Source organism: Puma concolor, chromosome B4 (assembly GCF_028749965.1).
Source record: "Puma concolor isolate L17-30 chromosome B4, mPumCon1.1.hap2, whole genome shotgun sequence".
Classification (NCBI taxonomy): Eukaryota; Metazoa; Chordata; class Mammalia; order Carnivora; family Felidae; genus Puma; species Puma concolor.
Window position 1 is genome coordinate 117,978,261 of NC_141673.1, and position 16,594 is coordinate 117,994,854.

Sequence of the window (16,594 nt, forward strand, 5' to 3'; positions counted from 1 at the left end):
AATTTGAAAAAATTCAGCTGCCATTCCAAATACGACTGAAGTAAAATATTAAAAGAATGAAGTCACATCATCATCCTAAAACAGAAAGACTATACCTTGAAATAAAACAACAATAGTACATTTAAAGGCAAAATAGCAAAATGATTGTCATAGAATCAGGAGCAAACAAAATTATCTTTATTCACACATAATTATGAAACTAGGAAATAAAAAACACTAAAGAGATTGGTATTAATAACAATTTTGGTAAGATGATCTTTTTAAAATTTTAAAAAACTGTTTCATTTATTTTTGAGAGAGACAGAGACAGGGTGCAAGCGAGGGAGGGGTGGAGAGAGAGGGAGACACAGAATCCGAAGCAGGCTCCAGGCTTTGAGCTGTCAGTGGGACCCAAACCCATGAACGGCGAGATCATGACCTGAGCTGAAGTCGGACGCCCAACTGACTGAGCCACCAAGGCGCCCCAGTAAGATGCTCTTTATAAGATATATATGCACTAATTTTTTTTACTACTGAAAACAATTAATGAGATATGAAAAATTTCAAAACCCCTTGATACAATGTAGGAACATAAACATGACAAAATGCCATCAACAAAGGTAGCTACAAGATATATATGAAAGAGATTCTAAAATTTTACTGAAGGATGTAAAATAAGAACTGAATAAATGGAAAGATATGCCATGTATCTGGATAGCAAGGCTTTTTTAAATGTCAGCTTATAAATTAATATATATATTTAACACCGCTCCTGTCAGAATTCCAAAGGATTTTATTTTGTAACTGGATAAATTGATTGGCAAAACAAGTTGTTAAAAAAAGTAGTGAGGGGCAGAGCTTGATTTATAAATATTCTGTAAAGCAAAACCAATATTCTGTTGATTCTGGCATAGCACAGAATAGAACCTGGAAATAGATTCAACTGTGTATCTACTGATTGAAAAAAACAGACATGATCCACCTGGCATCTTGACCTCCTCACTTCCAACTTCTATTCTTCCACTTCCTCGGGTACTCATACATGGTTATAATCTTGATTTACTCCCCAAATCTCTAAATCAAGCATCTGACATTGCCCAGCTTTCCCACTTACTTGCTTTGGTATATCCATTCCAAAATATTGGCCTCATTATGAACCCCCATCCTTTGATTCTACCTTTTTTTTTTTTTCCTATCAACAATTCCTTGTTGATCTCACTAGTTAAAAGACCAATGACTGGTTTAGTTTAGGAGATACACCCAAGCACGTTCGTTTCTGTGCCCTCCCAAGAACATTTTAAAAATAAAGGAATTGAAGAACAAATCCTAATAGTAAAGGCACTGAAGCATATTTTCATATTTCTGCATTTATGCAAAATGGAGAAAAGACAATGCCTTTAAAAGGAAAGAAAAAGGAAGTCTAGAGGAGCACCTGGGTGGCTTAGTCGGTTAAGCAGCCGACTTCACCTCAGGTCGTGATCTCGCGGTTCGTTGGGTTGGAGCCACAAAAGAGGCTCTCTGCTGACAGCTCAGAACCTGGAGCCTGCTTCAGATTCTGTGTCTCCCTCTCTCTCTGACCCTCCTCTCTCTTAAAAATAAATAAAACATTTTTAAAAATTAAAAAAAAAAAAAAAAAAAGGAAGTGTAGAATACACAGGTGAAGACTATAATAAAGGCCAGAGCCAATCTGCCTGGAGTCCAGAGAGAAAGCCCCAGGAAGCATCAGGTATAGCAGAGGTGAGAGGAAGAAGGGAGCCAAACATTACAAACAAGTGACCCTTTTGGTAACAGTTATGTCCCCTATCTTTATTGTGATAGTGATTATGCAAGTTTATGTGTCTATTAAAACTCATCAAAATGTGATCCCCAAAATGGATGCTGTTCATATTATGTGAAATATACTGTAAGATTTTAAAAATTGATTTAGAAACTTATCCAGAGAAATGAAACAAACACAGTTATTCACCATCCATTCATGGGCCACTCATTGAATTAACTGCAATCCACAATGGACTTACAACGATTTAAAAAAAAAAAAAAAAATGAGGCAGAGTCCCAGACTGATGATATATGGAGTGATTTCTTTAGTTCACATTAAAAAGCAAAATTCAAGAATGTATGTAATATGCTACCCTTTGTGTAGGAGATGGAAAAAAAGAATACTGCATAATTTTTATAAAAAGAAACAGGAGGAATAAACCAGAACTTAGTGATAATGACTACATATGAGGAGGGTGTGAGATCAGGATGGAATCAATAGGAATGGGAAAAAATCAAATAAATTAAAAGGAATGAAAAAAGTAAGCCCTTATATTAAACAGCTGAAAAAAAGCCATAAAATTGAATATAAATAGGAACAAAGGAACTTCTATCAAATAGATAACAAAACCATAAAGTATTCAAGTAATCTGAACACTTGATTATACATCCATAGTGAAATAACACCTAAGGACACAAAGAATGTAAATGAAGCTTTATATTCTTTAGCAGGTTTGTGATTAGTAGTTCTACTGGTATTGGAACTCAAATCATTTTGTAAGAGTGATTTAATCATATTTCTATTAATATAAAGTGAGCTGTGAGAGGTAAAGTGAGAGGTAAGTGTAAATGGACCAGTTTATAAATGTACATCTATCTAGTACTACAAGGCTAGTGTTGCTTTACAGAAAACTTAGATGTCGGCTGTGTTTAACCTAAAATAGGTGGTATGAGTGTGACATGTGGGAATATTTAACTAGCTTAAAATTCCTAGCAAAGAAAATATGGCTAAAGGAACATGAATCTAAAAAGAACATATGTCTTGTGGCAGAAGCCTACGCTATTTCCTGACACAGCAAGGTGAATGCTCGGAGCTCCTGTGGTGTGTGTAGACGAGAGTGCCAAGGACACATAGGATGTTGTGAGGCCTGAGGTGAGGCCTGCTGTCGCTATCTAGGCCTTCACAATAAAGGAACTCATAAGTATTCTCAACAGGCCCCTTAGCTGCATTTATCTACCTAGAAATCTACCTAGGTAGAAATTTATCCACCTAGAAATCATTATATCATTTATTTCCAGCTCACTGTTCTAGACTACTGTTTGCCTGTTTAAAAGACCACAGAGACAAAATGCTTTTAAAAGAAAAAGGAAAACACACATATACACACACACACAGAATGAGAAACTGTAACTCTAGAAAAATAATTTTTTATTTATTTTTGAAAGAGTGAGACAGAGTGCAAGTGGAGGAGGGGCAGAGAGAGAAGGAGACACAGAATCTGAAGCAGGCTCCAGGCTCTGAGCAAGAGTTCAGCACAGAGCCTGATGCGGGGCTCAAACCCATGAACTGTGATATCATGACCTGAGCCGAAGTCGGACACTTAACCAACTGAGCCACCCAGGCGCCCCTAGAAAAATAATTTTTTTTTTTTAAAATTTAGTTTATTTATTTTTGAGACAGAGAGAGACAGAGCATGAACAGGGGAGGGTCAGAGAGAGAGGGAGACACAAAATCCAAAGCAGGCTGCAGGCTCGAGCTGTCAGGACAGAGCCCGACACGGGGCTCGAACTCACGGACTGCGAGATCATGACCTGAGCCGAAGTCGGCCGCTTAACCGACTGAGCCACCCAGACACCCCGAGAAAAATAATTTTTAAATGAGTATGTCTTATTTTGTTTCAGAAAAAAATTTAAACCTCAAAAATAAGTATTGTTTTCTGTGAATTATAAAAATTAAGAACAGAAAAACCGAGGCAGCTAGTAACCAGAATATGCTATAACAGCTAACACTTCTTGAAGCACACAGTGCCAAGCTCTATATTCCCTAGCTCATTTAATGCTCACAACCCTACGAAGCTGTGGAGACTATTATCCCATTTTCAATATGAAGAAACTGAGACCCAAAAGATTAAGTAACTGGCCCAAGATCGTAACAGCCATAAGCTGGAATAAGAGACTACTCTGATGTCAAATGGCCACATTCTTAACCATTATGCCATACTGACTTCTAGCAAACCTACACTGAACAGGCAATTTCCCTTTTTAAAATTAAGTATTTCAGCGTGGAGAAATAAGATACAATCTTCCCAATTTTATGAATCTCACGACACATGAAGTTATCAGCAACAGAAACAATAGCCCAGTCTCACTATTAGTGCATTAGAAAAAAGTCAGAAACTGGTGGATCCCAGGGAGAGCTTGGCCCATGGAAATCCAAGAGCTATGGCTTGGGGACAGTTGGGAGATCTGGGTGCTACTGGCCAAGAAGCTACGCATGAGTGGCCTCTACAGAAGGCTGAAGTGTGCAGGCCTTAAGAACTGGTGTGAAATGGGAGGTTTCCTCTAAACAGTTTGTCAGGACACACATTCAAAACATCAAAATAAAGCAAGGTGCCTGCAATTTCTTCTAATATATATTTTAAAATAAATTACATTTTTGTTACTTTACCTAAGAAATCAAAGAAACTAGTTTAAACCAAAGCATCAAACTGATTAGGCACCTGGACAGACAGAAAAAGCAACTACATAGATTCTGAAAGAAGAAAACCAATTCTATTCACACTAATGGGGAAAAAAAAAATTCTGAGAATAACTTTTAAGAAGGTTCAGGACATATGCAATGAAAACTGTAGAATTTCAAAACAGTAAAAAACCTGAATAGACAGATATCCCATGTCTCCTAATGGCAAGTCTTACCTTTAATCAGTTTTCTCACAATAAATATAGAAATATGTGATTCCAGTTAGATTCCCAGTTTAAAAAAATGATAAAAAATGACTAAATTTTTGGCTTAAAATGTTTTAATTATACAACATTTCAAACAAATTCAAAAGAGAAACCACTAATTGGGAAAAGACTTCAGCAATACATATTAATGGCAAAGGATTAGTATCCATATCACATTTTAGAAAAAAAACTTTATTAAAAAAAAGATCCACAAAAAAAAAAATGGGCAAAGGATAAAGTGATGTTTAAGACTCATATGTGAAATCAAATTGAAAAAGAGTGAGAAAGGACTCGCTTTACAGCCAAAAACACATTATAGAGCCACTAACATCAAAACTCAGGCCCCTGAGACAGTGGGATGAAACCTGCAGAGTCCTTTTAAGAATGTTTTTTTAAAGTATAAAATGATATACATAGGATTAAAGAAAACCAACTACACTGAAATATGTAACTTTCCAAGGTTAAGAGACCCCCAAAACAGAAGGCCAAAGTAGATTCCTTACAGGAATTTCATCTAGGACAAAAGTGGTAATTCAGCTCAGTAGGGAAAATAAAATTTAATGTGTAGTGTAGGCACACCAGCTATCCATATGGAGTAAGATGGCTCCCTATTTTGAGTCATAAGCAAAAATAATTCCAAGTTTTTAATAGTTCAAAATAAAACAATCTCAGAAGATGCTAAGGAGACATCATGTACAACCTGAAAGTTGGGGAACCCAGAAGGTACAAAATATAAAAAAATAACTTGTAATAAAAATCATATCATCAAAGTGAAAAAACATAGGTCAGAAAAAATGTTTAAAACATACACATATGGGTTAAAATCTGTACTATACAAAGAGCTGATATCAGATAAGACCACAAAAACGGAACAGAAAAACTGGCAAAGAATATGAATAATCCTTTCAAAAGAAGGCCAACTACAAATGGCCCACACACATGAGAAAATGCTCTACAGAGATGCAAACTAAAATAAGTTACACCTTGCAAATACAAAGTAACAAAAATTAAAACTTGGGAACACTTCCTGCTGATGCTGGGAAATGCTAGTAGAAATGTTGTTACAAATTTTTGGAAAGGCATCTATAAAATACATCAAACCTAAAAAATACACATTTTTGTTTGACCCATGGATCCAACTCTTAGATACATATCCCACAGAAACAACAAGATCTGTGGATAGGATATTAATTGCAGTACCATCTGCAAGGGCAAAAAATGGAAACTATATAAACGCCCGTTTCTATGGGAGTGGTTAAATAGTGGTAATCCATACCACGGAATAGTAACATTGCACAATCACTAAAATAGAGGTTACATGCATATAAATTGGTTTGAAGTGATTTTCACAATGTACGGTTAGGTAAGAAAGGAAATAGGAGGAAATACACAGATGATACCATTTTTGTGTGACAATGTATATACATATTTTTGCATTGGAGGAGAGCTCGGAGGCATGGAGAAATGCAAAAAGGGTATATACATGCCAGGTAACACTGATTCCCTCAGGGGGGAGAGAAGTAAGTATTCATGTAAGTATCCATGTGACAGAGGAAACTAAATCAAAACACAGGAGACCTTAGAAACAAAGAAGTCCTTAAAAATCACATGTATGAATGTAACTCATTTATATGTCTATATCTATAAAGAAATACATGAGAAAGTAACCTCACTAATACTAAGTTATTTAAGAGTAATGGTTCTTTAAGTGATAGTTTTACTTCTTTCTTCTCTATGCAAATAAATATCAACATATTGAACTCAAGTGTACAAAAAGCTCCTACTAATAAGAACACATACACTCATGTGGCATACATTTGGTTCCAAGAAAAAAGAAAATCCGACTCAAATTGGCTTAAAACACAAAAGGAATTTATTGGCTCACATAAGTAAAAAGTCCAGAAGCAAATCTGATTTCAGGTCCAACTTGATCCAGAGGTTTCAAATTGCATCAGGGCTCCAACTTAGACTCCCTCTTATTTTCTTGGTAAGCCTCCCTGAGGCTGACTCTTTTGTAGTAGAAAAAATTAGCTGCAGCAAGTTCAAAACATGAGTCTTTGCACCGCACTATCTCCAAGAAGGTATCTTCTTTCAGCAGGTCCTAAGGAAGCCTCAGCAAATATCTTGTATCTAAGTAGCCTGAGCTGGGTCAGGTGACTATCCCTGAACCATTTATTTTGGGGGGTGGGGGAAAAGGGAGAGTTAGTAGCACTGGTTAAAGATAACCAGGTCAACTCTAGCTGGAGCTGGGGGTGTGACAATCCCGTCTAAACCACATGCATGATGGGAGGAAGTTGGTTATCCAAAGAAGACATGGAAGTGAATGCTGGATCGGCATACATGAGCAAGGAATTAAAGAAAATACAAATACCCAATAAAATACTAAAAGTGCCCAATCTCACTAGTAATCAAAAAAATACAAATAAAATTAAATAATCTGTTGCTTATCAGGCTAATAATAAAAAAAAAAGTACTGTTTGTGAGAGAGGTGTGGGAGGGCAGGACTGACAATAGGTGCTCACACAACTGGAAATGTGTGTGTAACAAAACAGCTCTAAGAGGCACCCAAACTTTATACCACAACCAGAAACAACACCAATTCTTAAATATGAAACAGAAAGCTAATAACAATAGGAAAATTTAAAGCCCCATAACAGAAGTTGACTCCTTTTTTCCCCCTCCGAAGAGATGTTCCCATTTGGACGGGAAAAAAAGAGATCTGGGTAAATCTGTATTTATATTCCTTAGCTCCAAATCTTGATTTAGCCTACTTCTTCTTATTCACTTCTTTCAACATTCTTAGACAAAACCCAGGATGGAATCTCTAGTTAATAACCCAAGGTGTGGCTGGGGTCAGAACTAGAATGTCTTCTGGAAACATTAAATGCTTTTATCCCTCTATCTAAACAGATAAAAAACTTCCAAAGTATGACTAGTGAAATGGAACCCAAGATAAGAAGCATAATATTTGAATACTGAGAAGACCTACAAATGAAAGGACCTAGAGGAATATACCAGTTTACTTGAAAATCAGAAAAACTATACACTAAACTGTGTTTAAAGATACTATGTTGGGCGGGCGGTGGGTGGGGGGGGGTACCTGGATGGCTCAGTTATGGGTAAGCATCCGACACTCTTGATTTTGGCTCAGATCATGATCTCATGATTTATGAGATCAAGCCCCGTGTTGGGCTCTGCACTGACAGCACAAAGCACTTGGGATCCTCTCTATCCCTCGCCCCCCTCTGTCCCTCCCCCACTCATGCTCCCTCACTCTCTCATTCAAAATAAATAAAAAACATTAAAAAACATCTTTAAGGATATCATGGATATGAGGTAGGTCTGTGCCATCTTACAGACAGAAAAAGTAATGATATAAGGATTCTTTTATGAGCTATGGGGCCAGTCCCACACTTGTACAGAATCACATATACTTCTTGAGTATGAAAAGTACAATGAATCAAAATCAAGTTCAATGCCACTGCATTCAACTAGAAAGTCAACACCAAGTGTGAATCTGCAGATATGGCAACTAAGTACTCGAAATGAAACCCCCCCCCCCCCCAGATTTCAATTTTGAGCAAAAGACTGTTCCCAGATTTAATTTCTTTTCTCAGGGCCAATTAAAAAGTTAAGGTCCCACATGTCCCCTGCCTTTGTATCTTTCCTAAACCAGGGATTTTCATTCAATCCTGAGAAGGCCAAAGAACTAAGACTACCCACTCTCCTACCTTAACTTTTAGGTCAAATGACTTACCTGGTTAGTTTATACCAATGGAATTTACTTAATAGAAGCAGTTCAGATTTTAAAAGTAAATAACAAAAGAATGATTTTTAAAAAATAGGGGAACTCCTTTAACCCTGCTGTGTTAAAACAAAAAGCTAGTAAACAGCCACACAAAAGGAACAGTGGTTAGGAGTATAGGCATATAAAAATGCTGGAATCCAGCTCCATCACTGATTAAGCTATGTGATCTTTGGGGAGTTACCTAACATATCTAGGTTTCACTATCCTCATTTTTTAAATGGGCATAACAGGTGTACCAACCAATCTCTTAAGGTTGCTGTGAGGCTTAAGGAATTAATCCAGCACTAAGAACAGCACCTTGCACCAAGGAAGCTTTCAGTAAATGTTAACTATTACTCTCAACATAAATTAAATATTTATTTATTTGCTTAGATCTGTGTCAGCACTCCTAGAATCCCAAACACTGTATTCCAACTGTTCTAATTTGCATCATCTGCAAAAGGCACTTCTAAACTACTTCCAATGATGTGAAAATGAAGAACTGACAAAATCCTCAGCTATTTAAGTGGCCAATTTTAGATGCTATAACTACTTCACTTAGAAAATCTCCACCACTGGGGCGCCTAGGTGGCTCAGTCAGTTAAGCATTTGACTCTCGGTTTCAGCTCATGATCTCACAGCTCCTGAGATCAAGCCCTGCATCCGACTCTGCACTGACAGCACAGAGGCTGCTTAGGATTCTTTTTTCTCCCTCTCCCTCTCTCTCTCTATGCCCCTCCCCACTCGCTCACTCTCAAAATAAATAAACACTGGAAAAAAAGAAAAAGAAAGCCTCCACTAAGAAACAATAAGCTTGCAACAAAATAGTAAAGTGAAAGCCATATGACAGAATAGAATCTGAGTCAGACTACATTCAGATGTTCCTCAGCCAACGAAAGTAACAGGGAGATGTAGAATACTTCCTTCGCAAATGCATCTAGGGAAAGCAGGCTATATTTATTTCAAAAACTACAAAAGGTTACAATAAAGTTCTATCAAACAAAATTAGTGTTTAAAAGTAAGTGACTCATATGTATCCAAATTTTGACCAAATCAACAGGACAATCCAATACACAAAAAGATTATTATATAGCTCAAAGAGCAAAAAGCACAAAGAAATGAATGTCTTGTCAATACAAACACTACATAAATACACAAATCTACAGCTGTAATGTGACACAAACAAATCATAAGTACGTGTTAGCTACCTTTCTCCAACAGTAAAGGAGTAAATGTTTTATATTTAGTAAATACATATATAACGTATAAAACCTTTAATCACATGTAATGTAGTCTAAGAAGTGTGAACCAAGTAGAATGTAAGATTCTCTTACGTGAAGATGTACATTTTAGAACCCAACTTGAAGTAAATCCACTATCACGAGTATTGCAAAAGTGACCCCCAAAAAGTATCACCTGCAACTCTATACAATTAGTATTTGTACCCAGAAATTAGTATCAGAAATCTTACTGAGGGGGTATCATGGTAACCTGCCTGAAAGGACAAATAACTTATTCAGGGGCATAAAACAGCAGATATCAATGTAAGTTAAATAACATACGAGTGAAAAAAAATATGCAATGTATAATAGCAAGAGGTTAGAAAACTGTATACTGTGGAAAAGATTTATTAGTCTGGACAAGTTGGTTTTGATAAACTATTGGCTACTTGTTACAGTAAATTACCAAGATTTTCATTGCAACAGTATTTTCCCACACACATCAAAATCTGGAAGCAATATGTCTTTCTCAAATGGTCATTTAGTGTTTTTTTTTTTTCCCAACCCTCAACACACAGAAATAGGTTTTTGAATCAACTAGCCATTTAGGGGAGTCGTAAGATACAGATGTTCATAAACATTACACGAGCTACAATTGAGGTACCTGGACAAACACCATCAACATTTATGGAAAAAGGTGTTGGTTTTAAAAGTGGTTAAGTACTACATGAGTTACATAAACACACTATCCTCATCCTTCTGAAACCAAAATGGGGGAAAACCTTATTGCCATTTTGCCAAACACCACATAACTAAAAATGATGCACAAAGAGTCAGAATCCAATGTACATATCACAGAATTAAAACTCCAGTTAAGCAACTGAGCTACTCATTGAAGAAAATGTAAAAGTAAGACCAAACTTCTTAACATATCAATGCTATTTCAGAAGCATCATCAGAACAAACAGAGATTTAATTATAAATTGGCCTGGATTGCATCCTCTAAAGAGAATTTTGCTTAGTACTAAAAGAGAATCTGTCTGCAAACATCCTACAAAAGCTGTGGAATCATGCTCTTTGTTATTCCTGAAAGGAAATTTGCCAGGTTTGATGATACCTGAATATCTCCTAGTAGTTCTAGGAGTTCTACACACCAATTAATTCAGTAATTGATAGAGGAGTATTTATGCAAAGAGGAGACCAAAAGTAGACCTTGTATCAACATATACTAAATAGGTGGATTTTTTTTATCACATGATAAATGTAAATCATAAAATCAAATGTACTTATAAAAGTACACCTATTTTATGTTACATAAAAAACTGTAGACTGCAAACTGTGCATGCTTACCATAACATTTTACCTGGGAAAGCCGATGAGTGGGATTTCTTGCAAATATTTACTGCCATGATACAAAACAAATATGTGCAAACTGCAAGGTCCCTAAAATAGCAGTTAAAGAGTTTATATACAGAAAGATGTCACTATCTGATCAAATATGCAAGAGATGGGAGTTTCCCAGAGTTTATAACATAGAACAGTAACCACCACAGGCTCCGCCTCCAGGGCCTTCTTCCCTGTGTATCAGTTTGACTCCTTTATTCTGGTTCTCACTTTCCCACAGTCCAGGCGTCTGAATGATCTTTTCAACAAGTTCCTCAAAGGCACACTGTACACCATCACAGGTTTTTGCACTTGCCTCTGAAATCCGAGAAAAAAATGTCATAGCACATTCTTTTCTGGTCATATTCCTATGTTTTTCTGGGAAATTATTATGGCATAATATCAGCCGACAATAAATAAAAAGACAAGTCATGAGCAATTTCTCCCCACGGGTTTAATATTCATGAATTTACCAACTCTCAAAGTTGAGCTATTTAAATTCTATCCATAACAACAGTAGTATGTAAGCCCAAAATTTTGTGACAGAATTGTACATTGTAAAACCCTACTCATATATGATGCCAAAGTTCCTCCTTAATTTTTCAGTTAGCTCTTAAAATCAGCCCCAAAGCAGATACTATTCCCATTTCAGAATAAGGAAACTTAGTCTCCAAGTTGAACCATCCGGTTGTTCTGTGCCTGCAACCAAGCAGCTATTGGCGGTTGGATAAATGACATACAACCATGGACGCCAGTCTCCTTTGACATTGATGCTCATGAAACTCATGTGCACATTTAGCCCTGCTCCCTTAGCCTAACTTTCCCTAGTAATTACCTTTTTTACTGTCTGAGAGGACTCTCTTATTCCTTCATCATAAAACTCTTCTATTTCAGCTCATCACATAACTTTATGTTGAGAAAAATAAAAACAACCTGACAGGAGCTACTGATCATCCCACTAAGGGACGAACGAGCCTGCTTGCATTTGCAGCCTCGGGCTCTGCCTTCAGTCTTGTTACACTGGATGAAATGCTGTGCTGCCATCTAGGAGCAACCCCCTTTCTAGCTCCTGGGATCCCATCCTTTCTCATTCAATGAAAAATCATGTACCCCCACTACTGGATCACATCAGTCAGCTTAAAAGCCTACCAAAATTACTGTCCATCTTACTACCGACCAAGCAACCAACCACCCTGCCCTGCAGCCCACAAAGCCTTCCAGTAGCCACCCAGTTTCTCTACTCTATTTCAAAGCAAAATCGTCATCCGGAGTTACCTACATAAGCTGTTACCACTTTCTTACCTCACAATTTTTTTCAAACTACAGTCAACCCTTGAACAACACAAGTTTGAACTATGCAGCTCCACTTGTACATGGATTTTGTTTTATAAATACAGTATAGTACTGTAAAGGTATTTTCCCTTATGATTTTCTTAGCAACATTTTCTTTTCTCTAGCTTACTTTATTGTAAGAACATAGTGTGTAATACACATAACAAACTACGTGTTAACTGACTGTCGATCAGGAAGGCTTCATTCAGGTCAACAGCAGGCTATTAGCAGTTCACTTCAGGGGGAGTCAAAAGTTATATGCAGAGTTTCAACAGCGTAGGGGGTCGGCATCCCTAACCCCACAATGTTCAAGGGTCAACTGTACTCTATCTAGGCTTTTGTTCTCACCACTCCATTGAAACTTTAAAAAAATACCAACACTCTATCTTGTCAGATCGAATATCCTTATCTTATTTGACATCTTGCTGCAGTTGATACACCTGATCACTTTCTTCCTGAACACTCCTCCTCTCAAGGTTACATCATTCACAACCTGTTTGCTGACACTTCTTCTTTCTGCTGACCTCTAACTGCTGGGAGTATCCCAGGCTTCAATTTTCAGCCGTTTTCTATCCAGTTCTTCCTGTGATCACTACAATCCCATGACTTTATTATTTTTTAAGTTTTTAAGTTTATTTATTTATTTTGAGAGAGAGAGGGAGAGAGCGCACAAGCAGGGGAGGGGCAGAGAGAAAGGGAGAGAGAATTCCCAAGCAGGCAGAGCCCAACGCAGGGCTCAAACTCACGAACTGTGAGATCATAACCTGAGCTGAATTCAAGAGTCGGATGCTTGGGGTGCCTGGGTGGCTCAGTCAGTTAAGCATCTGACTTAGGCTCAGGTCATGATCTCGCGGTTTGTGAGTTCGAGCCCCGCGTAGGGCTCTGCGCTGACAGCTCGGAGCCTGGAGCCCGCTTCGGATTCTGTGTCTCCTCTCTCTGCCCCTGCCCCACTTGTGCTCTGTCTCTATCAAAAATAAACGTTTAAAAAAAAATCTAAATAAATAAATGAATAAATAAATAAATATAAATAAACAAAAGAATCGGATGCTCAACCAACTCAGCCACCCAGGCACTCCAGTTCCATGACTTTAAACACCAGCTAAATGCCAATGACCAGCATGTCCACTAATTATCTGAAAAAACAGGCCATTCTTATACTACGCAGATTTCTTGATTCCCTACTCACTTTCCCAAACCTGTTCTTATCTCAGTCTTTCACACATGGTTAACGGCAGCACAATCCACCTATCTGCTCATGCCAAAGACTCGACGTTATCCTTCATGGCTCTCTTTCCTTACCCTCCAGACCCAATCTATCTTTCTACACAGCCTACCACCTTTACCATCAAAATATCCCCTGGATCTGTCAAATTTCCACGACCCACAACCGCTCCCATATTCAAAGTCAACAGCATTATTCATCTGGGCCATTGTAAGAGAATGATGAGCCTCTTGCTTCTGTTCCTCATGGAACATTTTCTATACAAACAAGCCTTTTTAAAGAATATCAGATTACAGAACTACTCCCCTGCTTTTCACACTTGGAATAAAATCCACTTCCATACCATATCCTATGATGCCCAAATGACCTCTATCTCATCTCCCTTCACCACCATCCTTTCCCCAACATATACCATTCCTTCAGCCCACAAGCTTTCTTCCTGCTCCTTACACACCTAAACTGGTTCCTACCTCAGGAAATATGCGCTATTGTCTCAGCCTGAGATGTTCTCCCTCTAGGTCTTCATATGATGGATTCTTGCTCAAATGGGACTATCTCAAAGTTTAACTTTCCCTAATTACCTCCTACCCCCATTATACTTCCTCCCCTTAGAATGTTTTATTTCCATCATAGTGTTGCTTACTTATTTAAGTCTATTTCCTCTACTAGAATGTAAGCTTCATGAGGGCAGGGAGTTTGTCCATTTTGCTCGTTATGTATGTGTTCAATAAATGTTTATTGAACTAATATATCAAAATGAAGGACACCCAGCAAGTAAGCACAAGAGGTAGTATTCAATTCCTTTCTAAATTTCCCCATTACCTTCCCTTTATACCACCCTGCTTCTATCTATATACGATGTTCTTCGTTTCCATTTCCTAATTCCTAAAAGGTTCTAACACAGTGGAATAGCTACATCAGTAATTCTTAAAGCTGCCTTCACACAGAATCAACTAGGGTGTCTATAAACATCTTCCAGGCCTAGTTTCAGACATGTGACAAGGCCCAGGAAACCTAAAATGTTAAAACCTCCACAGTGATATAGCCAGTCCACTTTTCCAGACAGGCGGTCAACAAACTTTTTGCTGTAAATATTTTAGGCTTTGAATGCCATATGGTTTCTGTTGTAACTATTAAACCCTGCCTTGAAGCATGAACGCAGCGAAAGACAGCATGTAGATAACTGGGTAGGTATGGCTGTGTTCCAATACAAATGGTGGGGCCAGAGTTGGTCCATGCTGTAGTTTGTCAACCCCCATTCTACCAAGCTTCTCAAATATCAATTGCATACAAATCACATGAAGATCTTGTTAAAATGCAGTCTCTGATACAGAAAAGCTGGGCTGGGCCTGAAATGAAGCATTTCTAACAAATTTCCAGGTGGTGCCACTGCCACCAACACAAGCACCAGCAAGGTACAACCATGGCACTGGGCACCTGGCTTTACCGAATGCCATTATACCCGGAGACAACTGATCTGTGTCCTACATGACTTTACATAATGTGATCCTATCTTTTATACAGAAGGAAAAAAGAAACTGGCTCTGTAGTTAGATTTTATAGCACAAGAAAATGCTGAACTAAGTACATACATTTTACAGTCATAAAGAGAAAAAATGTAGCAGAAACTTCATTTTAAAATTCCTCATTAATAATGAAAGGATAAATGTTCATACACCTACCTATAAATAACATGGAATGCTTTCGGGCAAATTTTAGGCCTTCATTTCTATCGACTTCACGATTTTCCTAAAATATAAATGCAAAGATTAAGACAAGCTACTAAAATGTAGTCAAAATGCCAACTGTCTGACTTCTTACCTTATCAATTTTATTTCCAACTAGCATGTTTACTATGTCATTTCTCGTGCAGTAAGTTTCCAATTCATTCAACCAATTATCCAATTTAACAAAGGTGTCTCTTCTTGTGACATCATAAACTGAAATAAAAAGGCTCACTCATTAAATAAGCATTTAAAATAAGAAGCAATGACATTACATTTCTGATATGTGACTAAGAGCAATGTTATTATATAAGCAAGTCTGTTTTTTTTAAGTCTTCAATTCTTAACTATCAGATGGTACCAACTAACTCAGATGGAAGAATAAGTGTGTTAAACAACAATAATACACACACATACACACACTTCGATTTTATTAACACACACTGAGAGAAATGAAATTGTATCCTGTGCTGTAACTGAAAATTAAGTTCAGCAAAACAACAGCTGTTCCCATTCATAACAATAGAAGATGTTTATCCAAAAAACAAAAAGCATTTTAGATTCAAATCTGTGGCAAAATACCAAAACATTTTAGAGGACTTTAAACGTCTATGACCCTGTTAATTTATTTATCACAAGGAACAGAATTTGCAATTTTGAACAAATTTCTAAAGTTAGTAGATAGGATCCTGATTGTTTCCCTGTTATCACTTTCATTTTACATCACACTGCATTACAGTATATAAAGAGCTTATTAATTTAAAGTATCTTCTAAACTTAAAGATGCTGAACCAAAATAAGAGTTGCTGTTAAATTAACCAAATAAAATAAAATAAAATAAAATAAAATAAAATAAAATAAAATAAAACCAAAACCTCACAAGCTATGTTCTCCCTAAAACTGATCAATATTTATTTTAAAAAATTTCCCAGGATTATCAATAACAAGTACTTTTTAAGACTTTTTAAAAATTCTGTGTGATTATGAATCAACAGTGACAAGTGATTTGTGATATTTTTTAGGACTAATAAAACAGACTCCACCAAGAAACTAGCCATCTTCTTTTATAAACTAAAGCATATGTCAATACAATGCGGGCTGAAGATCAGTTTCTGGTGACACTCTTAAGACAGACCAATTACATGTGGATTAATCCTCAATTATGTCCATATCAACATGTGCTTTAAAACCAAATAGTCTGATCTTTATTTTTTAATTGCTAGACAAAGGACTGAAAAGAAAT

The 16,594-nt window shown here is 37.0% G+C and overlaps 1 protein-coding gene across 1 annotated transcript in view; it reads right to left on the reverse strand.

Moving 5' to 3' along the window:
- Positions 1-9,406: 9,406 nt before the first annotated feature.
- RAB18 (RAB18, member RAS oncogene family) overlaps positions 9,407-16,594 on the reverse strand; it is a 36,903-nt gene continuing 29,715 nt past the window's right edge. Inside the window, exons 5-7 of the mRNA XM_025930747.2 lie at positions 15,449-15,567; positions 15,310-15,376; positions 9,407-11,391 (exon numbers count right to left, since the gene is read on the reverse strand). Coding sequence (XP_025786532.1) covers positions 11,216-11,391; positions 15,310-15,376; positions 15,449-15,567 — 362 coding nt within the window. The 3' untranslated portion in view covers positions 9,407-11,215. The remainder of the gene's footprint in view (positions 11,392-15,309; positions 15,377-15,448; positions 15,568-16,594) is intronic.